General features: G+C 42.1%; 3 protein-coding genes across 4 annotated transcripts in view; 2 read left to right on the top strand and 1 right to left on the bottom strand.

Annotated features, from left to right (window-relative positions):
- SNW1 (SNW domain containing 1) overlaps positions 1 to 8980 on the top strand; it is a 17627-nt gene extending 8647 nt beyond the window's left edge. The window contains exons 4-14 of one of the 2 annotated variants that reach the window (XM_051620888.1): positions 312 to 407; positions 501 to 607; positions 1425 to 1529; positions 1619 to 1688; positions 2372 to 2437; positions 3705 to 3821; positions 4172 to 4313; positions 5979 to 6075; positions 6880 to 6997; positions 8000 to 8163; positions 8241 to 8980. In XM_051620888.1, coding sequence (XP_051476848.1) covers positions 312 to 407; positions 501 to 607; positions 1425 to 1529; positions 1619 to 1688; positions 2372 to 2437; positions 3705 to 3821; positions 4172 to 4313; positions 5979 to 6075; positions 6880 to 6997; positions 8000 to 8163; positions 8241 to 8445 — 1287 coding nt within the window. In that variant the 3' untranslated portion in view covers positions 8446 to 8980. Of the gene's footprint in view, positions 1 to 311; positions 608 to 1424; positions 1530 to 1618; positions 1689 to 2371; positions 2438 to 3704; positions 3822 to 4171; positions 4314 to 5978; positions 6076 to 6879; positions 6998 to 7999; positions 8164 to 8240 lie in introns of both variants that reach the window. The other variant, XM_051620887.1, reaches the window with a different exon arrangement.
- Positions 8912 to 13088, bottom strand: SLIRP (SRA stem-loop interacting RNA binding protein). The gene is made up of 4 exons (XM_051620899.1): positions 12893 to 13088; positions 12666 to 12724; positions 10824 to 10931; positions 8912 to 9037 (listed from the first exon to the last, which is right to left on the bottom strand). The coding sequence occupies exons 1-4, from the start codon at positions 12984 to 12986 to the stop codon at positions 8978 to 8980; spliced, it is 321 nt and encodes a 106-aa protein (XP_051476859.1). The 5' UTR covers positions 12987 to 13088; the 3' UTR covers positions 8912 to 8977.
- On the top strand, positions 13061 to 27753 carry ALKBH1 (alkB homolog 1, histone H2A dioxygenase). The gene is made up of 6 exons (XM_051620894.1): positions 13061 to 13186; positions 16105 to 16213; positions 20349 to 20511; positions 24479 to 24569; positions 25694 to 25887; positions 26439 to 27753. The coding sequence occupies exons 1-6, from the start codon at positions 13061 to 13063 to the stop codon at positions 26860 to 26862; spliced, it is 1107 nt and encodes a 368-aa protein (XP_051476854.1). The 3' UTR covers positions 26863 to 27753.

Here is a 27753-nt window from a genome sequence, read left to right as displayed (position 1 = left end):
TTCTGTCTTTGGGACCCTGAAAAAGGAAAAGAGTAGGAAAGGGAAGCAGTAAACTGGTGTCTAATACCAGCACTGAGAGGGATTTACATAATCATATTTAATCAAATTAATTCTTCAATTATTCCTTCTGTAAAAGAGGGTCCAGAATATATTCTTGTTCTATGGGCGTCATTGAAGAAAATGTAATGCATTTAAAGTTGTATACAAGTTTTAATTAGTACCTACAGGTACTAATTAAACTGAACAGTTTCCTTTGATGTATGTAGATTTATTCCTGTCCACCAGTACTAATAAAATATAATGTCTTCCAGGTTATTTACAGCAAATACACAGATCTTGTGCCAAAAGAAGTCATGAATGTAGATGATCCTGAACTGCAAAGACCAGATGAGGAAGCAATTAGAGAGGTACTACATGCACTGATGTACCTAGTTATCAGCAGTATATTGTATGTCTTGCATGCAGTGATAAGACGCATACTGTGGTATTTTTGTCTTCAGATAACAGAGAAGACAAGAGCAGCCTTGGAGAAATCAGTCTCCCAGAAAATTGCAGCAGCCATGCCTGTTCGAGCAGCTGACAAACTAGCTCCTGCACAGTACATTCGGTATGTAGTGCTGGTGTGTGTGTAAGATGCTATTATATATAAAAGTGATTAAAATTGGGATATTCCTTTGGTTTCTGAGAACTGGAATACCTCTTGAATTCTGGAAGCAATGTGAAATTGGCCTGTGCATTTTGAATAACCCACTAATGAAAACCTAGTTGGAAGTGTGTTGAAATATGTCTTTAACATGTCATGAGTTGTGGCATTTTGTGGAGGGGCTGTTGTTTTAGCAATAAAACGCAGATTTGTCAGGGAGCTCTATTAATGATGCTGAAAACAGTGTCTTTATGGGAAGTTTCAAGCCAGGACAAGGCATACAACAAAGTTCTTTTCCTCATATAAAATGAGCAATTGGAAATAATTTTAATTACTAGGAGGCTTATAGTTATTTATTATGATTTTCTGCTGCAAACACAGAAAAATTCTGTAACAGGATTAGACTTGGCCTGAGGTGAATTCTAAAAAAAGTATGTGAATAGGTTACTAGCCAGTAAGTAGTCCCCAGGGATTCACCGACATAAGTCAAGAGTATTGTGACATGTTCTGTGTACTGTATTAGTTTGTCTATTGTACTTCAGAATCTAGGATGAAACAGGAGAATCTAGCCTGGTACGTTCTGCCTGAGACAACTGATCCTCTGCATTCAGCCCAGTATCCTCTGTGCTGTTACCTGCTTCTGGCCTTCGTGATGGAAAAGGCTTAAATTGATGCGAATAAATTGAAAATGCATCTAGAGCAGTGAACTGAGTAAAAAGGGAGGTGGGCAAGGAGTATCTAGCTGTGTGCAGAGAACTGAGTGTTTGATGGTTTCATTCAGGTACACACCATCTCAGCAAGGTGTTGCCTTCAACTCAGGAGCAAAGCAGAGAGTTATTCGGATGGTGGAAATGCAGAAGGACCCTATGGAGCCTCCAAGATTCAAGTAACTATGCAAAACTTGTTCATGGCAAATAGAGTCTAAAGCGTATTTCCATGCAGCGTGCTGATTGTAATTGTTTTTTCATTGTTCAGAATTAACAAGAAGATTCCACGTGGACCACCTTCTCCTCCAGCACCTGTCATGCACTCTCCTAGTCGAAAGGTATGAAATGCCATAGCTATTCTCAGTTTTGAATTCTAGATGGTTTCACAAATTGAGCTTTGAGTTAATTCATTTCTGTGCACTTTCTTACTGCTCTCTTGATGTGATGTTAAGTTACAAACTTGGTATGCAATACAGTCTCTTTGTTGTTGTGGGTTTTTTTTGTTTGGACAGTTCTGAAAGTAGTTCTCTTCCTATGTACCTTGTCAAAGGTTGAGTAGATTTCTCATATTTTATGCACGGCTGCATTGCTGGAGTTGTTCGTGGCAAGGATAAGTTGACTGAGGCTTTAGCCTTGGTACACTGATAATCTTTAGACAAAACTATTGAGCTAAGGATTAGCTCGCCCTGAGGAATAAGTGTAGTGGTGGTTCATTGGTTTCCCATAACTTGGAGCTGTCATTAAATGCACAGATGTTAGCAAGCTGGCTGTGAGTCCTGGGCTGTGCAACGGTACATTAGAGGATGGCTGAAGAGCTGTCGTGACTTTATTCAGTGTTGGCAAAGGTACAGTGTGGAAATGAACGTTTCATTTCTCCTAAGAAGAGGTGTTTTTTCGTAGCAGTGTCCTGAACTTTGTTCTCTCATTTGTTTCAGTAGTTTCATAGCTGCCTTTGAGAAAGAAAACAGTATTTCCTTTTGCTACTAATCTAAAGATAACTTTGCTTCTTCTTTTAAATCAGATGACTGTGAAAGAGCAGCAAGAGTGGAAAATTCCTCCATGCATTTCAAACTGGAAAAATGCAAAGGTAATTAAGTTCTCATAAATTCATCTTTCTAACTTTACACCCTACTGGGAGATTTCTGTGAATAATTTAAGCTTTAATAATACATATTTTAAACCTCTAGAGTTAAGTAAACTGGCTTCTACCAGCATGGAGAACACCAGATTATACAACTCAGTTTTTCTCTCTTTGGCAAATAAGGGTTGTCAAATTGACAGGAGTATAGAACTGAGAGAGAATATGTTACTTCATGGCAGAAATTATGCATTTTGAGAGGAAAAACTGGCATTAGTTAAAATCCCCATGATAGTTCAGTACGTGGAGTCTAAAACAAGTCTCTGGAGCTCACAGAGTAAAACTATCTAAGCTGAAAAGGTAAGGTTAATTCACAGAGAACCAGACGTTTTCTTTTTAATACTGCAGTCCAAATTTTTGAAAGGTGCTCCATGTTGCATTCTTTCTTGAATTAATTTTCATCACTGGTTGTCTTAGGGTTTTTTTATTCTTTATTTGAGTAGGTATGTCCTGTCCCTTTCATTTTTATCAGCCAGTATGTTTATGTTCAGAGAAAAGGGAGAATTTATAATTTGCTCCAGTAACTGGTCTGATCATTCTCCAACTTAGCAAGCTGTTGTCATGAGGCAGCCTCTTCAGATGGAGGAAGGAGAAGCTGCATGTTTGGATGTTGTTTTTTTTTTTCTACCCAACACAGCTGTATAACTAGGACTGATGCTGATTGGTAGATCAAATTTTAGATTACAGATGCTAAAAAAAAAGCAAACATTTTGTATAGCTCACTGAATAATCTTAAAATATCATCCATAAATAACCGTAGGTTTCAGCTTTTGAAAGCAAAATTGGCATTTAGTGGCTCTTACTTCTGCTGGCAGCCTTGCTCCTTCATTTCTCATTTTAATTGGCTAACCTCCTAATAGGTATGAAAGCAGTTTGGGAAAAAAAAAATTAATCACAAATGGTAAAACAACTTAGAGACTGGGAAAGCTATTATCTGTAGTCATAACACAAAATGAAGAGTGGACCTTACTGATCCAAAACTGTCATTTGTACTAAGATGTAACTTGAAGGGGAATTGCAATTAGGCTTGTGATGAGTGTGGAACCGGGGCAAAACTTAGTGTTATCTGGTATGAATTTGAAGTACATATAAAGGAGGTTCATTGAGGCATATTAATGAGTTTTGAGTGTGTTTATGTTTTCTTACACAGTAAATGTAATAATGTTATTACAAATGTTAGTTTCTGTGATTAACTTCCTCTCTGTTTCTGCTGTAGGGTTACACCATTCCACTAGATAAGCGTCTGGCTGCAGATGGCAGAGGATTGCAGACTGTTCATATTAATGAAAACTTTGCCAAGCTTGCTGAGGCTCTCTATATAGCTGACAGAAAGGTGAGCTGGTTGTTTGACCTGTTTTGTTCCATGTGGTTTTATCTTCTTTGTATGTTTTTTTCCTTGGGAAAATCAACTGTGAATAGGCTACCACTTTTTGATTTGTCCTCCTCCTTGGCTAACACGAGACATAAGGTCTTACCCCTGTATAGTTGAATCAGTGGCTCAATGTGAGCTAAATTATTGGCAGTCATGGGCCTTGTTTTTCAGCTCTTAACTGCTATGGTTGCCTGGCTTCAAACTGTCTTCTGGTGGCTTGATTCCTGCCCTGTTTGCTGGGTAACTCCATGACAGATCTGCTTGCATCCCAGGTGCTGGCTTTCTGTCCTAATTATGTCTTTTGTGTGCAGGCTCGTGAGGCAGTAGAGATGCGTGCCCAGGTGGAAAGGAAGATGGCTCAGAAAGAAAAAGAGAAACATGAGGAAAAGCTCAGAGAAATGGCTCAGAAAGCCAGGGAAAGAAGAGCAGGGATCAAAACTCATGTTGAAAAAGGTACCTTTCTTTGTTATTAAGATGCTGTGATGTTTTTTTGCACTCTCTGAAGTATGGGTTTGGAGAATAACCTGAGAATTGTAATACCTAAATATCAACTGTAATTTCTAAGCATGACATCTGTTTCAGCCAGTGAATTTGGTTCATTCACTGGCTGGTTGGATGGGATCTGGATTTGAACCTTACAGCCATATGTCAGTGTATACGAGTTTAGGACATTGTTGATAATTACTGAGTTGTAAACAGATCAGTGCAAGTAATGGCTTTCAATGAACTGTTCTAAACGGTTATTGCAGGTGAAGAGCAACTTTGTTTACAAGAACTAAACCATCTTTATGTTTTCAAAGATGGTAAATGCAGTATTCTGTCTGTCGTGCTGTTATAGCTGGTCTTGCAGAACTGTAGTTCTGTTGGCCATGAGGTTCAAAAACTGCCAACCTAACTAAATAATGACCATTGTAATAAGTCTTAATGTTTGGGTTGAAATGACACCTCAAGATACTGAACTTAAAGAGCAGTTAGTATCTCTCTAAAAGGTGGAGGATATGGTCGTATAATGCTTAATCCTGCAGCTGGAATGGACTGACCTCTTCCCAAAAGGCTAGGGATTGGCTGGCTGGAGACCCTCTCTGTTCAAAAGGACCTGGGAGTCCTAGTAAGCCAGCAGTGTGCCCTGCCAGCAGTAATGTTCAGGGCATACTAAGTAGCATCTGCAGCAGTGTAGCCATTAGGTGAAAGGAAGTAATAATTTCCTTTTACTGGTGGACTGTTAGACTGCATCTGAAATACTGTGTGCAGGTATGGGCCCCCAGGTATAAGACACACATTGATAAATTGGAGTGTGTTCAGTGGAGGGCCATTAAAATCATCAGGGGGCTGAAGAATCTGCCTTGTCAGGAGATACTGAGAGAATGAAGGTTGTTCTGCCAGGAGATGATGTGGTTTTAAGGGGGACCTAATGGGAGCTTTACCGTATCTACAAGGAGATAGAACCTCAGAGCTCTTCACAAAGCTGAACAGTGGAAGCATGAGATGGTGGTCAAAAATTGAAGCAGGAGGTTCCGGCTACATGCTAGGAGAAAAATTTTGACTATGAAGACAAGTAATAATGGAACAGGTTGCCCAGGGAGGCTGGCAGTCTCCATCCTTGGAAATTTTCCCCACTCATGTGGGGAAAGCCCTGATCAATCTGGTTTGAATTAAGCGTTGATTCTGCTTTCAGCAGGAGGTTCAGAGAGACTCCCTTCCAACCTGAGTGATTCTTTGATACTGAGTCACAGAACGTTCTTTAAGGGCACTGAGATGCCTATGTGTTTGAATTATATTTTTACACTTAAGAGATAGAAGTATTATATGATAATCTGTAGGCATTTTAGGATATTAATCCCTAGATGGACAAGTATTCTGAACTCCTGAAAGCTGAGAAAATGTAGCTGTTGGATATGTCTACCTTAACTTTCTTGTCACAGAGAGTTAATTGCTTGTGGCATAAGAAAGCTGTGGTTTTCCATGTGTTCAGTTTTAAGTGTTACAATTTAAATAGTGCTAAGAGTCACTTCTCTTCTGTCAAAGAACATTGAATTGCATCTCTGTGCCAATGTCTGTGGCATAGTTAATTGAAACTTCAAATATTTGTCCATAATGAGCAATCTTGCATTTGTTCAGAGGATGGAGAAGCTAGAGAAAGAGATGAAATCAGACATGACCGGCGCAAAGAGAGGCAGCATGACAGAAACCTTTCACGGGCAGCCCCTGACAAAAGGTGAGTCACAAAATAAAGCTGCTTATTCCTGTACTGGCACTGGCTTCCTCACTAGGGAAACTATTTAACTGGGTTTCCTTTTGCTTGGTGCGAGTGCCTCAATTTTACCTTAAGGAGATATTAACTGGTATGAAGCACTGTTCATTCATTGTAAGAAATAGTATTATGGTGCTAGTGTACCCCACAGTATTATTCTAAATTCAGAATTTTCCAGATGAAGGGGCGCAATTGCTTTTGGGTGGATTTTTAGCAGAACTTCAGTATATTCAGATTTAATTAACATGTTGACAGCAAGGGTTGAAACCTGGATCCTGTAACTTCAGTGAGACCAGAGTATCATTAGTGGCTTTATTTCTTGAAGCTGTTAATTTTAAGTCAGCTTAGATTTATGAGTGTAGGTAGGCTGAAGTATCTTGTTTGCCCAAGCCAGTGAGATCTCTGAGCACAAAGGGTTTCTGGAGGCTTAGAGTTTCTCATATCTTAAAATTAGATTGCTTGGCCTTCCCTGAATATAATTACACTGTTCCTTGCAAAAAATAAATATGACATTTTAGACCAAGTCAGCTCGATGTAAATTGCAGATAGTGGAAAGCAAATTTAAATGTCATGCCGAGCTGAACATAACTTTCCCAAATGTTTCCTTTGCCAGGAGACAAATTTTAAATGTTACCTGGTAAGGAAGGGCAACAGTCAAAATCTGTTTCCTGAGGCAAATTGTTAGCAACTAATACAGGATCGAGTTGCAGTTGAGCATGGCAACAAATACCGTTTACTGACCTAATAAAACTTAAAATTTTAATTCAGGTCAAAGCTGCAGAGAAATGAGAACAGAGATATCAGTGAAGTTATTGCCCTAGGGGTACCCAACCCCAGGCCTTCCAATGAAATCCAGTATGACCAGAGGCTGTTCAACCAGAGCAAGGTAAAAATACCTTTTTATAGATACGTAGTTTTCAGTGGGAACATGTTTGTCCTTCCTAAATGAGTATGTCTAGAATACTAAAGGGACCCTATTCTCATGGTTGGCATGGATACAATCTGAAAGAAGTCTCCACATAACTGATTAGAAAACTATTTATCTCCTTTATCCATAGCTAATGCAACAAAAATTGAATATTCTGAATGTATAACTGGATTGAAGTGGTTTTGTTGTGGCTTTTCTCATTGGGGAGTGGGGAAAAAGAAACTATTTTGCCCTCAAGCCGCAGCAGCCTCATTTTCTGTACAAATTTACTGAATAAGGGAAATCTGCTCTGGGAGAAGCAAGTAAATACTTTTTATTTCCATTATTACTTATGTTAAAACTCCTTCTGAAGATATAGTAAAGAGCAACATTCATTTTTCTTTGAACTTTATCCTATTCAGAGATTAAAAAGTAGATTAGGCTTGAGAAAGTTCCTGAATAGACCCAGTTTGTCAATCCTTTTTCATGTCTCTAGTGAAAGACTTGCATGCAGAAGAGAAAGCTGATGGATCAAAAGTGAACAAGCAGGCACTTCTACTTTTACAGTTTACATAAGCCTCTGTATGATTTGGATCAGTTGGCTTATATCATGTTTTCCAGAAATTCTGAATAACATACATTTCTGTATGGTTGTACTTGGCTATTACAGACAGCTGTACTTGAAGGGCAGACTGAAATGATCAGTCATTCTGAAATATGAATGGCCTGTAATCCTTCCTGTTGCTTTCTGGAAGATGAGAAGTGGCCCTAACAGAGGCTTGCAATTGTGTCATGTTCTCTGGACTTAATTCCAGACCCAGAAACACTCATAGCCTAATGGAAGTGCTTGAAATAATTTTAAATCAGTAGTAAATTACACAGTATATTCTTTGCATGTCATTGTTGAGACCATCAGAGTATCTTGGTGTTAAATCAGCTGACATTTTGCAGGCTCATTTGTGTTACATTTCTTTTTCACAGGGTATGGATAGTGGCTTTGCTGGAGGAGAAGATGAAATATATAATGTTTATGACCAGCCTTGGAGAAGTGGCAAGGATATGGCCCAGAACATCTACAGGCCAAGTAAAAATATAGATAAGGACATGTATGGTGATGATTTAGAGGCTCGAATAAAGACTAATAGGTAAGAAGATAAAATTAAGAAATATGCATTAGTACTCTGAAGTTCCAATCAACTGAGTATCACCCCTTCTCCTACAGGTTTGTTCCTGACAAAGAGTTCTCTAACTCAGATCGTAACACCAGAGGGAGGGGCAGAGATGGACCAGTTCAATTTGAGGAGGATCCTTTTGGTTTGGACAAGTTTCTGGAAGAAGCTAAGCAACATGGTGGCTCTAAACGGCCATCAGACAGCAGCCGCCCTAAAGAACATGAGCATGAGAGCAAAAAGAGGAGGAAGGACTGAAGGCCTCTACTCCTTGAGAGGTAGAGAAATGGACTACAAGCTTGGACTTCATGCAAAAGGCATTTTTAATATCGGAGGTGTATAGGGCGATGGCATTGTAATATAGCAGTTCACAGCTCTTGTTGTGTGGATATATACACACACCCTAATTCTTCAACACAGAACAGCTGCCCCTGGAGAGTGGAGGAATGGAGACCACTTTGAAATATTTCACAAGGGAATTATTCTTAGCAAGTACTCTGACTTTGCTTGTCTCCCTGTTGCCCAGCATCTCAGGGTAAGAATGTAGTCCCTTCCTACAGCTCTAGTTTTTTGTAGGTAGTGAAAGCTTTTACTTCATCTGTTAAAAGCTTTCCTGCTGTATATAATTACTGTCTTATGCTAGGGAGTTTGAGTCTGGTTCTTTAGTGTGGCTGTATAGTTTATTTGAACAGCTGGATTCTGTTTTAAAACAAATACTCATCCATAGTTTATCAGTAGTCTTTTATTTTAGTTTCTTTGCATTTAGTGAAATAAAGCCTCCTTCCACCGCTCACTCACTTTGACTCCTTCTTTGACTGCGTCTTCTACGGGGCTGCTGTTTGAGAGCAAGCTGAAAACAATGGAAATTATTCAAATTAGTTAGGCAAGAAGGTTTGATATTTTTTATTTCAGATCTTCTAAAACATTCAGATGAGAAGTGGAAGATGAGTTTATAACTGGTTGTTTCATGAGCCATAACCACAAATGCTAAGGTCCCGATAGGAAAGTTGCATATAATTTGCACAGCAATTGCTAGTTTTATCAGCAAAACGCATCTTAAAAGCTTGTGCTTTCAAGTGTAACTAATAGAAGGTAACTGTCTAAACCTAGACTAGAACAAAGTGGGACAAGTGCTTGTGGTTTTTGCTTCTAAAGAAACTTTCTTCATTTCTTCGAAAATGCAAGTTAACTACTGCCTGCCTTCTGCTTTTTAGTGCACTATAAAGAAGCCTCTTAGCTCTTGCACTTCTTGTGAGAGCATAGTTCTCAAGAATAAAAAGCAGCAAAGTGATTTCCAAGAAATTAACACTACTCATATATGCTATTCCTAGTACTTATTTTGGTAATTGCATAAGATAACATCCACATTATTTTCAGCCCAATTTGTGAGGGATCAGCCTCTTGCCTGGCTTGTCAGTTTCAGACTGAAGTCAGCAAACCACTCCTTGATTTCTGCTTCCATTTTGCACCACAATTGTAACTCACAGGTCAGCTCTGCTTAAGAGTAAGTACTGAGTAACCACAATCAATAAAGACTTCTGCAGTAATATGAACAAAGTTAAGCAAAATACTAATTATCATAATCAGCAAACTGGATTCCTGAAGACTCTTGGCAATTCGTTTTACCATCTCCTTGAAAGACTCAAAATGAGAAACTAGTTGTCAGAAGGACACTGAAGAATTCTTATTAATTATTCCAAGATGGGAATTGATCACGTCTGTTGCACCAGCATGCTTGTTGCTCATGGTTTCACTCTGCTCTACTGGGTCTGAGTCTACACGAAAATCCTTATTAATTTGCCCCTGTTTAGTGAACATACTAGATGCAAGTTTCTAATGATTTTTATGAGACCTGTTAATGGCTTTTGGGCAGCTACTGACTCACAGTCCTTTTATCATTATCTGTCAACACCACTGCAGAATGTGTTTGTTTGGGAAGTGGTGGGATGGCTGTGTATTTGCTGCAGACAATACAGTTGTCCAGCTCTAACTGACCAGTCAATGACAGACTCCTCTGTACAGGGACTAGACAGGGTTTTTAACTGATGGTGTACACTTGCTCTTCATACCATACACTACTGAACTGAGATTGACAGCGTATTTTTTTTTCTTCACTAACATTTAAAATGTTAAAAAGCTACACTAAAGCTAAGTCAAAGTTATCTTGAACAGATGAAAGCCAGAAGCTGATTTTTTCTGTACAAAATGATACCTGAAAATAAAAAAAGCTTTCACTAAGCTCAAAGCTTAGTTTTATGTTGTCATCTTCCCCCTGCCACCCAACATCCAAATTACATATTTGACTCTACCTGCAGAAACCTGGATTACAAATAATGAGTTGCATGGCAGTTTCTGAACAGGTACAGTTCATTCAAATTCCCTTAGCTTAGCAGAGCAGGAGATTTTCATCTCTGGTACATGATCTCTGTAGTATCTATGATCTCAGACCCTTATGAATTGAGAATAAACAGGAGTCTTGGATTATTTTAAACACATTAAAAGCACACTAGGCGGCAAAATGCTTGATCACACTTGCAAAGAGTATGGCAGTGTTTTGATGTCACTGTGTCCAACCAAAGGCAGGACTAAAGAGCTAAATTAATTACATTATTTCATTTAAGGAATTAGCACATTACCTTGGCACCTTCAAGTATGTGGGAGTCCTTCTGAAACACATTCTGAACATCTTGTGGAGTTGAGAATTTAATCCAGCAATAACGTCTGTGAAAGCCTGTATCTCTGTCCTAGTTACCAAATTAAAAGCATAAAATTAAATTACTGCAGAAAATATTCACATAGGCTGTTAAAAACTTTCTACAGATATTTAAGGATTCAGAAATTATCAGAGACATCAGCACACTTGCTGTTTTGGAAGCCTTTTTCACACATTAAGACACATACTCATTGACAGCATGCAGGGGCCTAGCAGAGGTTGTTCTGCATCCCTTTCTCTCCATTTGAGTGCAGCAATCTTAATTTGAGATTTTAAGATTTAAGTAAAAGTTGAAGACTGGAATAAGGCATAGCCAGTTGTTTCAAACTGCAGTAGTTACCTACTATTAAGCCTGTCACAACAAAACTGCCATTTAAATGGCTGCCTGATTTGAAAATAAGCCTGCCACAGTACTTGAAAAGCATTCAGCAAGATAAAGCAGCTGCTTGATACTAAGAAAACAGGCTTGCAATTCAAGATGACAAGCACTTACTGAACTGAAAAGTTATTTTTAAGAATAATTTGCCAGTCAGAAGAGACAGTTGTCAACGAAGAGGAGATAATGCAGAAAAACCAGGCCTACTAAAATGCCTTTTACCCCAACTCTGATTCCCATCTGAGTTCACAATAGCTCTGCCACCAAATTCACTAATCATCAGGTGTGACTGGCAGCAGTTCCAAACACCAGTGAAGCTTCCATCAACAAGGTACTGTAGTCACACCACCTAGCTTCTGTATCTCGATGTCTTAATTAAGGTGTTTTAATGCTGCTGGCAGAATTTTATACCTCTGGTAGTTTAATGAACACTCAAAACATACACGTGCATCAGCTCAGCTTTAATCAGTGATTGGAGGCAGTTCTATGGTAAACTGTGGCCTTCATAATGGAACAGACATTCTGACCTGGGCCTGAAGAACAGAGCATGGCAGGCAGACAGACACATAAGCTTCAGTGTTCAGAAATAATCAGGCTGTTTCAAGCAATCTTTCTCCATTTCCAAACTAAACCTCATCTGACAGTGAATCCCATCAGCCCACCAACTCGAGCTCACTACACAGAGCTTAATTTTAACAACTACTTCACATGGAGAAAAACAAGCAGGCAGGAGAACCTCTACCCCTTCAGGAAAGACCCACAACTTACCCATAACAGTGGGAAAACAACACTTTTTTTTTTTTTACTGTTCATCTCTAAGAAGCAGCACTGGGTACTGTCCCTGACCTACAGGCTCAGAAGATAATCTAAACGGCAGAGGCATGAACGGTTGACATCCTGGGAGCATCCTGAAGAGGCTGCAGTTTTCGTGCTAGCCACATACTTTGGATAAGGTACAAACCCACAGCAGGGAATGATTTTAGGTTCATACCCACCGCTTTAGTTTTTTTAGGCCTGTGAGACACTTTATTCTTTTATCAGAAGAAAAACAACACTACGACAGCGAGGCTCAAAGCACTTTTCGGTCAGTTATTCAGAAGTGGCCGCATCAACAGGGTCTGAGGAATGTGCTCTCTAAAGCTTTCCCAGCCAAGGGAAGCCCCTACGCTTCCACGAGGCCTGCAGCTGGCAGAGAAGCGGCGGCACACACAGATGCAGCTAAGAGCGGAGAGCACCGCAAATCTGACGAGAGCACAAGAGGTTTTCAAAAAGCAGCTCCGAGGAACAGGGGGAGCGGGCCTCGGGGAGCGGCCCCGGCGGCAGCACCAGCCCTGCCGGGGCTCGGCGAGCACCACACCAACAGCGGCCCGAGGATGAGCGGGTACTCACGAACGGCAGCTGGCACCTCTGCACAGACCCGAACTGGGAGAAGTACTCCTTCAGCTCCTCTGCGGGGCAAACACACACCCGGTCACACGGGCCCGCCACCCCGCGCAGCCGCCACCGCGCCGGCCCAGCCCCCGCGGCCTGTGCCCCCACGCGCGGCCGCGCCGCCTCCCCCCGCGCCGCGCCAGCCCGAGCCCCGGCGGGGAGACGAGGGGACGGCGCAGACTCACTGCTCGACACCGTCCAGGGAATATCGGCCACGAAGATGTCGAAGAGCCTCCCGGAGCGGCGCCCGGCCGCCCGCACCGCGCTGGCCGCCGCCATCTCGGAGCCGCGGCGGGAGGGGAGGCGGGCCCGCCCCGCCCCGGCCCTGCGCCCTGCGCTGCGGCCTGGCCGCGATGGCGGCCGCGGCCCTCACCCGGGAGGGCGGGGAGGACGCCTTCCGCCGGCTTTTTCGCTTCTACCGGCAGCGCGACCCGTCCGACCTGCGGGGTGTGGTGGATTTCTCCAAGCCGGGGGGGCAGGTAATGCCGGGCTCCTGCTGTCGCCCCGCGGTGAGGGGCCGGGCGGCGCGGCGCCGGGAGCCCGGCCCGCCCCCTGGGCGCTGCCGCCGCGTGCGGCGCGGTGCGGTGCGGTGCGGTGCGGGCTGTGCTCTCCGCCGGCTGCTTCCCTTCCTGCTCGGCGCCAGGCTCCAGTGCCGTCCCGCCACTCGCTAGAAGACCTGGCCCTTCAGCGCTGACCTCTGACGGGTCGCGGCGAAGTTTAAAAGCTAGTTGTACGGCTGGAGACGAGCAGCTGAGGAAGCGTGCGCAGCCCCGCTGCCCACGGGCCCCGCTGCCCACGGGCCCCGCTGCCCACGGGCCCCGCTGCCCACGGGCCCCGCTGCCCACGGGCCCCGCTGCCCACGGGCCCCGCTGCCCACGGGCCCCGCTGCCCACGGGCCCCGCTGCCCACGGGCCCCGCTGCCCACGGGCCCCGCTGCCGGCTTTGTCTGAGTCCCCTGGGGCTGTCCCAGCCGCCCCTGGGCAGCCTGGGGCCTGTTCGCAGATTTACCACTTCTAGTTGTGTTTATTTACTCCCATAATGTTTAATTAGCCATCTACGCTACAATAAGCAATATCCAAAGCCTCCGGTAGAACCATGCGTTACTTAAGGGAAGCAAAGGAACATATAGATGGAAGAAAAAACAAATTTCACTATTGCAGCTGACACTGTTTCCTGGTCTGCTTGAGACGCCAGGGTGAGCTGGAGAGGGAGCTGGGAGCAGCTTATTCCCACTGTGCAGGGTGTGCCCAGGGTTCTTGCTGTCTTCCCTGTGGTAAAGTTTGTTCTCCTTTCTTGCTCCCATATAATAAACGTCTGGCTCAGTCATCAGGGCAAGTCCAGCCCTTGCAGTAGATTAAGGACACAGTCTGGAGCACACCTGAAAGCAGTAGCCATCACAGTTCATAGTTTACCACATCTTGAGTCACAGAGAGGTGAGCCTTTAAATTCATTTTCTGCTTGGTCACCTCACAAAAAACAGGTACCTGCTGAAGAATTGTTAACCTGGGATTTTTTGCATTGGAGCCTATATGAAAAAGGGAGTAAGGAATATAGGTAAAATGCAACTTTGGCTGATTTTTCGTAGTTCAAATACTTAACCTTTGCTTTTTACATTTGTATTAGAATATATATATTTTTCTATGTTTTCAGACTGTAGTTTTGATAGTGGGACACAAAACCTGACACATATGAAATTGTTCAAGGTGTTAGCATTAAACAAGAGAGTTGTTAACACTTCAGCCTTTCTTGACTTTGCAGCAATCCTTTATCAAATAAAAGGATTACAGCCCTTCTGGGAAATTCAAAGTACTCGATAGCATTACAACTATATGTCCCCTCTCCATATCATTCTTTTTGTGCCTGTTACCTTCTAAGGTAAGTTGATAGCTTACTAGTGAAAGCATCTTTTATTCCTCTTTCCCCTAGGTTAAAAACATCTGGCTTTTCTCTTTTTAAAGAGCCACAGGCCAGACAGGCTGACCCAGATGCTATTGTTCCTTTTCTCTCAGAAACTGCTTCAAGTGATTGAGCTCTTCAGTGAAGTGTGGCATACCCCAGCTGACCTGCTGCCAGGCTTATTTAACTGATGCAGCACGGTAATTCTTCAGCATAGAAAGAGCTGCCTGTTTGGGAAGACAGAGAGGTGGCAGAGTCATAGCCAAAGGAAGAGCCTTCCTGGGGAAGTCCTGCAGCAAGGACTCTGAACTATGTTCCTCAAGGCTGGCAGGCACAAGGCTGCTTTTGGCAGAGACCTGAAAAATTGGTAAAACTGAGCACGTTGCCAGAAGCTCTTGCCCAGCACTAGTTTAGAGTTTTCTTACAAATTCTATGTATGTAATTTAGACCCGCTGTTCAGAAGACATTAACCAGAGCTGTCAACTAGCAGAGGGACTTACACATTCACCACTGCGGGGTCTGTGTGCAAAGGCCTTCATTTTATAAATGCTTTAAATTGTCCTAAACAAAGTCTTGGCTGTCTCTGCCTACTTATTCCCACTATGCGTGGTAGGCTCTTTCCTTATACAAATAGGTACTTTTGCACAGCCAAGTGGAGAGCTGGACTGGGGGACTAAGTCAGAACACAACCCTGTGTTCTGTACACAAGTCTGTACCCTTCCCTCCCTATGATGGTTCCTAGTCCTAAGAGAAGGGAGTGGGAACACTGTGGATGTTTGGTTTTTTGAGCAACTGTCAGCTTATTGCAGCTTATTGAAATACATGTGCTGTTGTGACCCAAGAGAGTATGTCAATAAAATACATCTTGCTAAGCCTTGAGCTGTTGACTCTGCTGTTAGAAACAGAAGTGGCAATTGGATATTTAGAATTTACAGGGTTTCTGCAGTCCTTCACGTTGGACAACTTTGGCCACTTCATCACCATACTACTCCTTCTGTAAATTACAGATGAGAATAGTCATATACCCTATGGGATTATGAACAACTTGTATTTGGAATGTTCTTTGAAGTTATAAGGTATTATGGGTAGTAAATGTTGCTCTCTGATGGAGACTGATAGTTAGCAGAATATTTTATAATGTCGAGACTGTACTATGGAAATGGACAAATAGTTATGAACTTTTTCTCCTTGGTATAAATGGTTCAGTTTTTCTATGAAAGGAGGACATCTCCCTGATCCCTGAGTACTGTAAAAACTGTAGGTACCTTTTGCTTCTTCTGTTGAGTATATACTAGCTCTGTTAGCAGCATGCCCTGTTCTGGTCATGGCTGCTTAGACAATAGCTCAGTGGTACAGTCGTCATTTTCATGAGACTTGGCATGGAATATGGCAGCATTCTTCTCACAAGTGCCATTTTTGGCTGAGTTTTGTATTTCTTCCTTTTTCTTTTTTCCTTTTTTTTTTTTTTTTTTCCTTTAACTGGATCTGGTTTTTTTGCCAGGTGTTCAGATCACAGCTCAGTATTTCTTCGGTCAGTGATCAAGATGCCTACAGGGCAGGACTACAGCCAGTCAGCCAGTGGAAGGTCTATGGCCTCCATGGGTATCCGGGTAGGTACTTCTGATTTCAAGAAAAATTAAACACAGTCATGTTGCTTTGGATTCAGGCATCTTCCATCATATCCTTGTCCTGCCTGAAAAAGCTATTTTGGTTTGCCTGAGTGTAATTTAATATTATTTTAAGTGCAGGAGGACAAATGAGTCAGCTAAAGTGTGGGATGTGGCAGTACATATGACAGTCAGCACAGAAGGGCCAGTTGTTTCACAGTCTCTGATCAACCAGACCATCCCTCATGAGAATGGATCCCTTTTGCCTTTGATAGAGATTTTATATTTCTGTGCTATCTATTTTTCCTCAACATATATCATGGAAATTAGGTAAGTGACTAAAACACAGTCATTTCAGGGCTGAAGGGCATCTACTTGCTGGTGTAGAACACTAAGTACAATAAGTGAGAACCTCTTGTCCTTTTCAAGGTACAAAGCAATTTCATTAGGCAGGTTATTTCAAAAACTGGAATGGATCTTAAGGTGGCAGGCCACCTGGTAGAATCAGAGATAACTTAGGTCGGAAGGGTCCTCCAGAGGTCTAGTCCAACTCCCTGCTTAAAGCAGGGTCACATAAAAAGTTAGATCAAGTTGGAACTTTGTAGGAGTGAATTCTGGGAATCTCCAAGGATAGAGATTACACACCCTCTGTGAGCAGCTGTTCCAGTGTTTGACAACCTGAGGAATGCAGCTCCTAAAAACCCCTGGTTAGGCTTCAAACCATCAAATCACTATTCTTTAAGCCTGGTGGCCCAGTCACCTTTTGCTCACCCGTTTAGTTTACCCATAAAATCCACGAGTCCCCAGTTTGGTTCCAATGATGCTGTGGGAGACTGATGGGAAAACTCTGCTTAAGTCAAGGTAAGCAGCATCACTTGATCTCCCCTTGTCTGAGCATCTCACAGTAGCAGGCAGTAAGGCTGGTTAGACAAAATTTTCTTCAGTAAATCCATACTGGCTATTCCCAACCACCTTGTGTCTGGAAATGGCTGTCATTAAAGTTTGCTCCATAACCTTACCAGGGGTTTTGGTAAGGCTGATGAGTTTGTGGTTCTGCAAATCATCCTTATTTCAGGGATTTTTGATTGTTTGATTATGATTTTTCTCATGTTTCTTTTGGTTCATTTGGACTGCAGTCATTGTCAGTGTCAGTTGCTCTGGAGCCAGCCTGCCATTTCGGAAACTGAGACAGTCACACTTGCCATCTGGCATGGTTAAAACAGAGGGAATTGAGTAACTTCTGGAGAAAGGCTTCCCACCTCTTTTTGCCTCTATAACGTTTTTGTTCCACTCACCTGTCATATTACAGCTGTCCTTGCTTGGTCTCAGCTGTCCTTGCTTGGTCTCACTTGTCATATTATGTCTGTCTAAATGTCTTTCCTAGCAATTACATGGGGGCAATCACAAATGTTCCACTTAACTGCATTTTTCTTCTGCTGTGACAGAGAAAACCTTTCACTAAAATGAAATGCAAATACATTAACAAATTCTCATGTCTGTTTAGAATAAAGTCAGGTGTTGACAAGAATAGTATTTTATCGTTTTTGAGCTACCTTTATCTGGACATCATAAAGCAGTAGACAGTATTTGACCAACTGCCCCAACAGCCCTCTAAAACAAGTTAGAATTTCTTCAGTTTGTCTGTGGGCAAATGGAAGGGAAGACGTGGCTTTGTCCCCACAGTGAGCAGTTAATACAAAAGTAAGCTGGATGAATCTATGTTGCAGTGTTCTGTGAGATCTGGGTGCTGCTGTCTTTGTAACTGACACAAATTGGTTTTATGAGGGGTTGTTCTTGTTGCTAGACATCTGTGTGTCTTACCCTTCCTTTGACTGAGGCTGGAGACCACTGTCACTAGGTGTAAATTAATCCATGGTGTGCCACAAGGTTTTGAAGGTTTTGCTGCAGTTAGAGAATTACATCTGCTTCCTCAAGGCAGATTTCTTTGTCATACAGATCCCCAAAGAATTAATCTTTTGCCCATTCATAGAATCATAGAATAGTTTGGGTTGGAAGGGACCTTAAAGATCACTTAGTCCCAACCCCCCTGCATGAGAGGGACACTTTCCCCTAGACCAAGTTGCTAAAAGTCCCATCCAACCTGGCCTTGAACACTTCCAGGAATGAGGCAACCACAATGTCCCTGGGCAACCAGTGTCTCACCACCCTCATAGTGAAGAATTTCTTCCTTGCATCTAACCAATTCTTCATAATGTCTAATTCCAAGTAGAAGACCAAGAAATTCAGGAGTTTCTCCTGTTCTTGACATCTTGACATCCCTGGATGTATTTAAGGGTCATTTGGATGTGGTGTTGGTGGATACAATTTAGGGGAGAACTTTGTAGAGTAGGGATGATGGTTGGACTCGGTGATCCCAAGGGTCTTTTCCAACCTGAATGGTTCTATGGAAGCATAGCAGTAACTCTCCTCTTAATTTTCTTGATTTTCTAAATCTAGACTAATCTGTTTCTTAGGAGAGAGCAATGAAAGGTTTGGAGAGACTTAAGGATATTAAAAACTTCTGATACAAGAGTCATAACATTTGGATTCTTGTTCTCAGGTCTGGGTGTAACTAGCCCTCCAGGCTTCAATCCTTTCATTAATACCTGGAGATAATACAGACATAGTAGAGCATATTTTCATGAATGTGCTAAAGTGGTTTGAGAATCCCACATCAAAAGCTGTAGATGGGAAGGGCAATATTATTCTAGTCTATGCAGAAGCCAACAGAAAGTAAATTTAATGCATCTGGCAAAGAAACTTTTTGTAACCAGACCTGCCAGAAGGCTGCCATAGTGGGAAGGTGCAGGGAATGGAGTGAAGACAGCATATAATTAATACACTGAAGGCTCTTCAGTGTATTAATTTAATCCTGTGAGATCTGTGAGATATGCTGGCAGGAAGCTTTTTCTGTGCTTTTACTACCACTTTCACAAGGCCACAAAGCAAGTTTGTATCCTGCTGAGATTCCTAGCCCTGCTGCTTCCTTTCTCATCTATTTTTGTCTCCATTTAACTTGATATGACTGAGAATTTCAAACAGATGCAGTAGGGCAGAACCTTGAAACCTCATTTTCCTTTGTTCCTCCTATACTCTTAGCTCTCTTCATATGTGAATTTTGTAGTGGTGAGTCTTTGTGTGTGTGAATTGACAGTCCTTGAGAGAGTGCCTTGATTCTCAGAGTAGGTACAATACTGATTGATAGTATCTTCCCATCAGACACTCATTCATCAAAACCATCAACTCTGGCCTGGCAGAAAACACATCTGGAGTGCTGGAGGAGAAAATTCCAGTGAAGAATCCTGTTAGCACTCCTGGTGATGGCAGATCTTATGTCAAGGACTCTTTTCTGTTAAGATACAGACAAATCAATCCATTATATGTCTGCTAACCCTCTTGTTTCAGCTTCTTGAACTCTGCCTGAGGTGCCTGGTTAAACAAATGCTTGTTTTGTTAGTTAACAATGACTGCGAAGTATTTGCAGTCAGCAACAAGCAGTTTGGGATGTAATTTGACTTTCATCCCCTTGATCAAAGGGGATCCCCTTGATCAAAATACAAAGATGGATACAACCAGACTTACCTAGAAATAAGCATGAAGCAAAGGAGAGGACAGTTTCTATTACTAGAAGCTTGCTCAGCCCGTGGACTGCTCTCTGCAGTTCATGACACCAAAGGAGCAATAAGAAAGCAGTATGAGTTCAGAGGCAGCAACAAGGTTAGTTTGAAGTCTAGAAAAACTAGGTCAGAAGTACTTGAACTTAGCCCGGTTCAAGAGAAAAATCTTGTTGAGTCATTTAAAAATCAAATTTACTCCCAAGCACACTTTCCAAGTTCTTACTTCTTTATCTACCTGTAATCAATATGACTTCATTGTAATTTTTTACTTGGACCAGTGTTGGCTGCCCTCCCCACCTTCTACCTTATGGCCACCATTGAGTTGTACTGAAAAAAAATATATCTTAACTATTGAGCCTGTGTTAATAGACTTCATCGGTTTATATGCAGAGTCAATGGTTGTATATGTAAGGTGTTTTTTAAGAACCTCTGGCCCATCTCCTTTGCTTTAGTATTAGAAAAAACAGGTACATGCCAAATCATACTTTCTCACCACTCCCTCCCTTTTTCTCTGTGCTCAGGGTTTATTTTCATACTAAACCCTTTCCTCCCGGGCTGCCAGCGTCACTGGGTGAAACAGTGTCTCAAGTTATACCCCCAGAAACCCAATGTCTGCAACCTGGACCTGCACATGGCTCCTGAGAAGACAACTGACCTGTGGGGACAGAGCAAGGAGCAGCTAAGGTAAGTCCACAATAACCTTTGGTGGTCAAGACTAATGAAGCCAGAAGTTCTCAGCTCTGAGAAGGTCTAAGAAAAAGGAGCAGAGAAGGGAAGCTGGAAAAGATTGTGTGCATGCTGGCAGTATACAGGTAGTGTCAGACCTGACAAGTTAAATGCAGATTTTTCATGGCTTTATGTGCATCCTTGATAATTCTCTGCTTTTACACTCACAATGAGATTTTCTAGTAATAAATTATTCCAAAGCCATCAGTCCAGTGTAAAATAGTTACTGTGGTTGATGTCATGGTTCTTGGAAGCTTGCTAAGCTCAGCTGTGGAACCATGAGGTTCCTCTAGGCTTCAGTTTTCCTGTGGCAAAAGGGGTCCTTTCCAGACACCCCACTCATGCTAGCTCTTCTTCCCAGTCAGCTGTCAGGCCTAGTATACTGTTACTGAAAGGCTGTTATACTCTCAAGTCAGCTAGTTTCTGTGGGTTTATTTCCCAAAGTATTTATTTGGTTTGGTGTGACTTGTTTGGGTTTGGTTTCTTTTATTCAATCTGAGATAGTGATTAAATGGACCGTTTTAATTGCAATCCTGTTTACTCTGAAAGATTCCCACAGGTTCAGAGTTCTGTGGCTGACACAGCTACTTTCCTCTACCTGATTTGGAAATTTATATAGAATTTGTCCAAGTTTTCGAGTTGGGTAGAAAGTTTTAAAGTCCAAGTTTTAAAACCTTTTTTTTAGAGTCACCTGTAAAAATACATACAAGATAAAAGCTGTTTACAGTACACAATCTTCAGTTATTTGGGTATTTAGCATCACCTTGTTGATTTCACTGCTCATTTTTCTTAACAATTGTTTCATGTGATGGAGAAACTGGAGTTCCCTACAATTCTCATCTTGCACCTCAGTTTCTCAGTAAAATTGACATGCTGAGATTTTTCTTAAAAAATACTCTTAACATCTACAAGACACGGAATGGCAGAAGCAAAATTTGGACTATTTGCACCTGGGAGAGAAGTTATGCCCTCACTTGTGTTTTCCAGGCTTAGTCAGAATCAGTTACAGAAATTCAGATGCCTTTTTTGTGTTCCATCAAGGATGAAACATTGTTCTTGGAAAGTATTGTGCATTATGCATTGTTCTTGGAAAGTGGGGTGCTATTCCAGCTTGACAGGCCATTCCCAGCAGCTTCTCCTGCACTCACAAAGAATGATCAGAACAGAGGTTGATTTGCAGCTGAATTCAGTTCAGTTGAAAACAGTGTTTGGAAGAGTGATGGCTGATAGAAACACCAGCAGTGTTATTAAGCACTTGCCTGTGTCTTCAAGTGAGCACACTGCTGTATTTATGCTCTTACCTTGAGGACAGTGGATCAAACTCGCCAACTTGTCTAGATCATGGAGTGGGAGCCTTTCCAGGAGGGGAGAAACAGAGTGCTTAACTAGAAGAGGTCTAATTTCAAGATGGGACACAGCTTTAATGCTTTTTAAAGCCCTCAGGAAGATGCATGTGATTGTGTCATGGCTTATCTGCTCTTGTCAGGATGCAGGAATCACAGGGTAGGGAGAGTCCATACAGTTCCTAGAAATCATGGAATCATAGAATGGTTTGGGTTGGAAGGGACCTTAAAGATCACCTAGTTCCAACCCCCCTGCCATGGGCAGGGACACCTCCCACTAGACCAGGTTGCTCTAAGTCCCATTCAACCTGGCCTTGAACACTTCCAGGGATGGGCCAACCACAGCTTCCCTGGGCAACCTGTTCCAGTGTCTCACCGCCTTCACAGTGAAGAATTTCCTTCTAATGTCTAATCTAAATCTACCCTCTTTTAGTTTGAAATCATTCCCTGTTTTCCTGTCACTGTATGCCCTTGTAAAAAGTCCCTCCCTGTCTTTCGTGTAGCTTCCTTCAGGTACTGGAAGGCTGCTATAATGTCTCCCCGGAGCCTTCTCTTCTCCAGGCTGAACAGCCCCAACACTCTAAGTCTGTCTTTCTAGGAGAGGTGCTCCAGCCCTCTGATCATCTTCATGGACCTCCTCTGGACTTGTTCCAACAGCTCCATGTCCTTATGTTGGGGACTCCAGAACTGGACATAGTACTCCAGGTGGGGTCTCATGAGACTGGAGTAGAGGGAAGTGTACGCTATGAAATGTATGCTATGCTCTCTTCACACAGTGGAGTTTGGGTATGTTCTTTAGTGCTGGGGACAATTAAAAGCATAAAAGGGGTAGAGCATCCCTACATGGTATATACATGTCCCTGTGTATAAGGAAAAGTCTGGAGAGGTTTTGTAGATGCAGTTATACTAGTGAATAAAGAAAAAAGGGAGCTTCAGACCAAAGCCTCCCTGCTGTTCATTCTTACTCTCTTTCTAACAGTTATTCCAGAACTTCTCTGTGCCTTCTTCTAGGAACACCTGCTGCTACAGCTCTAGGAACTCCTTGTTTCCTGATACGTAACACTCAGATTTTCCTCTCCTTAGCAATTGCATGTGAAATCACATACAAAATACTGAGTTCTGGGAATAAGGACCTGCAAAGCACATTAGGGTTCCAGCTGTTGTGCAAACACTCTAGCACTGTAGCGAAAGAAGGGCACTATCAAAAGGCATATGCTAAAATGCTTAATTATGAAAATTATGTTTGTTGTTGAAAGATGTAGAGGAATGAGTTGTGGGCTTTCCCTTTTCTAAATGCTGTTACGTGCTTGTAGGCTCTGAATTGTTCTAAGCAGCATGTATTTGACAGTTCTGTGTTGCTGCATTATGGTAATGATAGTTGCTATTACCCCACGACAGACAGAAACTGGAAAGATTACTTTCAGTGAGCTATGAAAAATGACTAAGATACTGGGCTTTTAGTCCTGTTCTTACTTTAGCTTAGTAGTAGTACATACAGGTGAAGGGCAGATACAAGCTGTGTACCCAGGTAGGTATGGACATTAAATGCAGATGCTTGGCTGAGACTTGACCATGGCAGCACAAATATGAATCCTGTTTTGCAAAACACAAACTGAACATACTGAAGTAATGAGGGTAAAAGTGAGAGCCAGCCACTTGGTGCTACTGTTTATCATAATATTCTGAGTACACTTCCCTTTTCTTTCTTTACCATAACACATGACTTAGCTTGAGGATAGAAGCCAAAATTGCTGGAATTAAAGGACTAGAAAATAGATTTGTACCTTCCCTTATGTTTTTGTCACTACCATGTTTCTACCTGATTTACTATAAATTTTTGTAAATGTATAAGGACTTCATACATTTTAAGGACTTTTCCGTAGGCCTAAGGACTTCTACTATGTTAAAACCCCATCCCTGAGGTCTCTTCCTGTCTTTACCACGTTTCAAGTAAGATTAGTAAATTTCGTGAGTCCCTCTGCCTTAGGGCTGTCACTTGAGAAGAACAGTTGTTTGTCCTTCATAGCACCTGCAATCTAGACTTCTTGACATAAGAAGTGTTTGGTTGTAGATAGAGCAGACATGTTCCTTACAGTCCATCCTAAGGACTTCCTGTAAAAGTACCAAGAGGTATAACTAATGGTCCTTTGCAGTATTGTGTGGCTTGATATGCTTCACTGCCAGGCAAAACATTTTCCTTTCTTGTCATTTTCCATTAAGTGCCCCAAATTTTTTTCATTGTGTTAACAATTTTCACAGATTCTTTTATTTCACTTTCCGGTGCTCAAATAGTACATGCTTAATTCTGACTTTCAAATGGCACCAGTTGTGTTGTCTCCATCTGATAACTTGTTATGTACCAAGTTGAAAATACAAGCAGTTGGCAACAGGCCCTATGGCTTGGACAGACTGCATGAACTGAATTTTCAGGTTCTTTGGAGGAAAAAAATAATGGTACTGAAAATATGTATAGTTTTAATAAGCTGTCATGTGGATGACGGAATCTTATTAATGTATTGTGCACTACCAGAAAACACCTCATGAATTAATACATCCTGTTTCTTTCTATTTTGTCTTTGCAGAAGGAAAGGTTCCAGTAAATGGGAGCCCAGAAGCTTATTGGAGAAGCTGCGCTGGGTTACTCTTGGTTACCATTATAACTGGGATACTAAGGTATTGAAATTAAATTCTTCTCCATTTTTCTTAGCTGTAAGCACTCAGAAGGCCACCAGAGGAGAGTATAATGGAATAAAATGCTTATGATCCTATAAGACAGTCTTGAGGAAAGGCTGTAACCATGCTTGTAAGAACATTTTAATCTGTATTAGTTTACTGTGAAGTATTTTAACAGCAAAAGTCCATTGCTGTGTTCTTTCCTTTGAAAGGTAACATGGCAGCATATACTCAGTTCTAGACCTGTGACTCTGTTTCACAGTAGGTGGGTATTTTTACCCTACCAAAGGGGATGGTGACAAAAGCATTTTTAACTAGTTAAGGTGAGAATGACCTTGAGTGCTTGCAGACAGCTACTTCTGCAAAACTACTCCTCTCTGGAGGGCTGAGTGAGAACAGGAAGAGGCTGCTGCTGATGTGACTTAGCGTAAGAGTCTGAACCAGTCTAGGACAGTCTCACCAATTAACAGCTATTTTGGGGCTCCTGACCAAAATAAGCTCTTCTGTAAGACTAAGTCAGATGGAGGCTGAGAAAGGATGGCAGAACAAATATGTAATCTTACCAGTATATTGCAGATACTTAACCAAATCTGCTTGCAGCCTTGTATTTACCACGTCAGGCTATTACTGGGTGGCCTTAGTAAAAACTTGGTTATTGCCCTCCAGTCCACTCAGAGTCTCAGGAGAGAGAAAAAGTGGGTTTGCAGTTGATCCCTATTTACTTTATCCTCCAAAGAAGGAAAAAATGCTTGTCTCAGAGCTCTGTTGATGAGATACACAACTGTCTTTCCATTGGCAGCTTTAGGTAGTGACAAAGTAGAACCTCAGTATGTTGGAACTAACCTTAGGTACTAATCTTACTGACTTCCAGATATAATTATTAACTCCACAATTAATTGAATCTCTGGCAGTCCTAGGCCCAGAATTAAATTATAAGAGGATAAACTTGCTGTGTTTCTGCCTTTGCTGTAGTAATTTTCCAGGCAAATATGATGTCTTTCTCCGTGACTATCAGCCAAACTTCTGAGTTCTCATTCAGTGTTTTTTTTCCAATTGTCTTTGCTGCTCTGATGTTCTGGGTGTGGTTTGTTTTGTGTTTTTTTTTTCCACTCTTCTTCCTCCAGAAGTACTCAGCAAATCACCACACTCCTTTCCCTTCAGACCTTGCATTCCTGTCAGAACAAGTGGCCACAGCCTGCGGCTTCCAGGGTTTCCAAGCCCAAGCAGGGATCTTGAACTACTATCATTTTGACTCTTCCCTGGGAATTCATGTGGATGAGTCTGAACTAGACCATTCTTGGCCCCTTTTATCATTCAGGTGAGTCAAGCAAAGCACTCAAGTGTTGTGGAAGGATTGGTGGCTTTTTTTCTGTCGTTGCATATCGTTTTAGGATGTTGATATGATGTAGTTTGCTAATTGGGTCTATAGTCTTCACTCTCTGAAGATTTGAATTAGTAGGAAGCTGTAGCTCAAGGGTGTAGGTTTTTCTTTGAAGACTGCTTGAATAGCATGGACGCAGCACTTGTAGTGGAAGAGCTTTTCACACAGGGCACAGTTCTGTTCTAAAGTAGCAGAGTGGCAGTGGGATAGTACCTGGCAGGGATGAAATACCTCAGCAGAGCTTCAAACCTGGCAGGGCGACTGCTCACACTGTGCCCACCTTGAACCAGGCCTCTTTGTCTGTTTTCCATGTTCTCATTGTAGAGTTGTTACTAGGCATCCATCTGGTTTTCTAAGTTGCTTTGTGGTGTTTGTTGGGTTTTTTTTAAACCAAGGGATTTAGCTGCTAATATTTTCTTACTGTACATACAATTGTTCTCTACCTGAATCTGTTTTCTCTTCTCTCTCCATTCTCCTACCATCTCTAGTTTTGGGCAATCCTCAATATTTTTGCTTGGGGGCCTGAAGCGGGAGGAGGCCCCAACAGCGATGTTCATGCACAGCGGAGATATCATGGTGATGTCTGGCTTCAGCCGTCTGCTGTACCATGCTGTCCCCCGGGTCCTCCCCAACCCTGAAGGGACAGCTTTGCCTTCATGCCTGGACGAGGTGCTTTCTTCAGACCTTCCTGTTGGCTCCGTCATCCAGCACAGCTCTGATGAGGATTGGCAGGTCTGTGCCAAGTACTTGCAGTCTTCCCGCATTAATATGACTATTCGACAGGTGTTGGCTGAGGGTCAGGAATTTCCAGAGGAGTCTGGGACAAATGGAGAAGGCCAAGAACCCTCTGAAGACAGTCACCATCAGGAGAACAGCAGAGCCAAGAGACATAAACCCAGTGCAGACAGCTGAGACCAGGAGATCATGCTGACATGGACTGGACAGGCAACCTCCATATGGAATTGGGAACTAATGTAATCATACTACAAGTCACTTGTCTGTATTGGGATCAATAAACTTCTACAGAATAAATGTCATCCTTCCTGCTGTACAAAATAGGTTAGGGGAAAAAAAGAATTTAAAAGGAAAAGAAGGGTAAGTTCAGGACTGGGAATCAGGAGATGAACTGTAGGGCCATTTTGTTGCAGATGTTTTCTGTTCTCAGTTCCCTTTAAAATACCTGTATGTCAGAGAATTCTAAGCTTAGTTCAGTGATGTTCATGAATTACTTTTAAATCATTAGGCAGAAGGTGCTAGTAAAAGATACATAACTGTTATGCCTTAAAGAATCCCATTGGGCTTATAAAGCTCAGCTGAAGGGCAGTACCTAGGATGAATGAGAACAGGCCTCTATGGGTGTGAGACCTACCTGCAGCACTTCCAGGAGTGGGCAATACCTGCTTAGAATATCTTGTAGCTCCCAGCTGAATCTCCTCCCAAAATTAAGTATGTGACTGAGCCCTACGTCCTCCGTTCTTTCAAAACTGCCCCTTCTTAAGTGCCTGCAGATTATCGTCCTCCAGTCCCAAGCTAGCATCTTTAAGGAACAGAATGACTTGCAAGTAGAAGCAATGAAGTTGTAAATTACGTACCTAAAAAATATAATCGGTCACTATCTCTGTCACCCAAAGATAAATATATTGAAAAAAAGAAAAGCACTAGCTTTTGTGCCAGTTCTCTTTAAGACTCAGACCTTCCTATCTCCTTTTTAATGCAATTTTAATTGTTGCAGTGGAATGCACTACCCCTGGGGTATTTTGTTGCACTTCCCAATGAATAAACTTAGTCGATTTTTAAATTAAA

Source organism: Apus apus, chromosome 5 (genome assembly GCF_020740795.1).
Source record: "Apus apus isolate bApuApu2 chromosome 5, bApuApu2.pri.cur, whole genome shotgun sequence".
Classification (NCBI taxonomy): Eukaryota; Metazoa; Chordata; class Aves; order Apodiformes; family Apodidae; genus Apus; species Apus apus.
Note: the sequence above shows the minus strand (reverse complement) of the source record. Positions and strands in the feature narration are given on the sequence as shown.

What these genes read in the sequence shown, in the direction of transcription:
- ALKBH1 (XM_051620894.1), top strand. Translation starts at nt 13,061, where the DNA reads ATGGCGGCCGCGGCCCTCACCCGGGAGGGCGGGGAGGACGCCTTCCGC. An exon ending in CAGAGCAAGGAGCAGCTAAG is followed by an intron (nt 20,512 to 24,478) that starts GTAAGTCCACAA and finishes TTGTCTTTGCAG; the next exon opens with AAGGAAAGGTTCCAGTAAAT. An exon ending in ATTATAACTGGGATACTAAG is followed by an intron (nt 24,570 to 25,693) that starts GTATTGAAATTA and finishes TTCTTCCTCCAG; the next exon opens with AAGTACTCAGCAAATCACCA.
- SLIRP (XM_051620899.1), bottom strand. Translation starts at nt 12,986, where the DNA reads ATGGCGGCGGCCAGCGCGGTGCGGGCGGCCGGGCGCCGCTCCGGGAGG. An exon ending in AGAGGTGCCAGCTGCCGTTC is followed by an intron (nt 10,932 to 12,665) that starts GTGAGTACCCGC and finishes TTTGGTAACTAG; the next exon opens with GACAGAGATACAGGCTTTCA. An exon ending in ACATACTTGAAGGTGCCAAG is followed by an intron (nt 9,038 to 10,823) that starts GTAATGTGCTAA and finishes CATTGTTTTCAG; the next exon opens with CTTGCTCTCAAACAGCAGCC.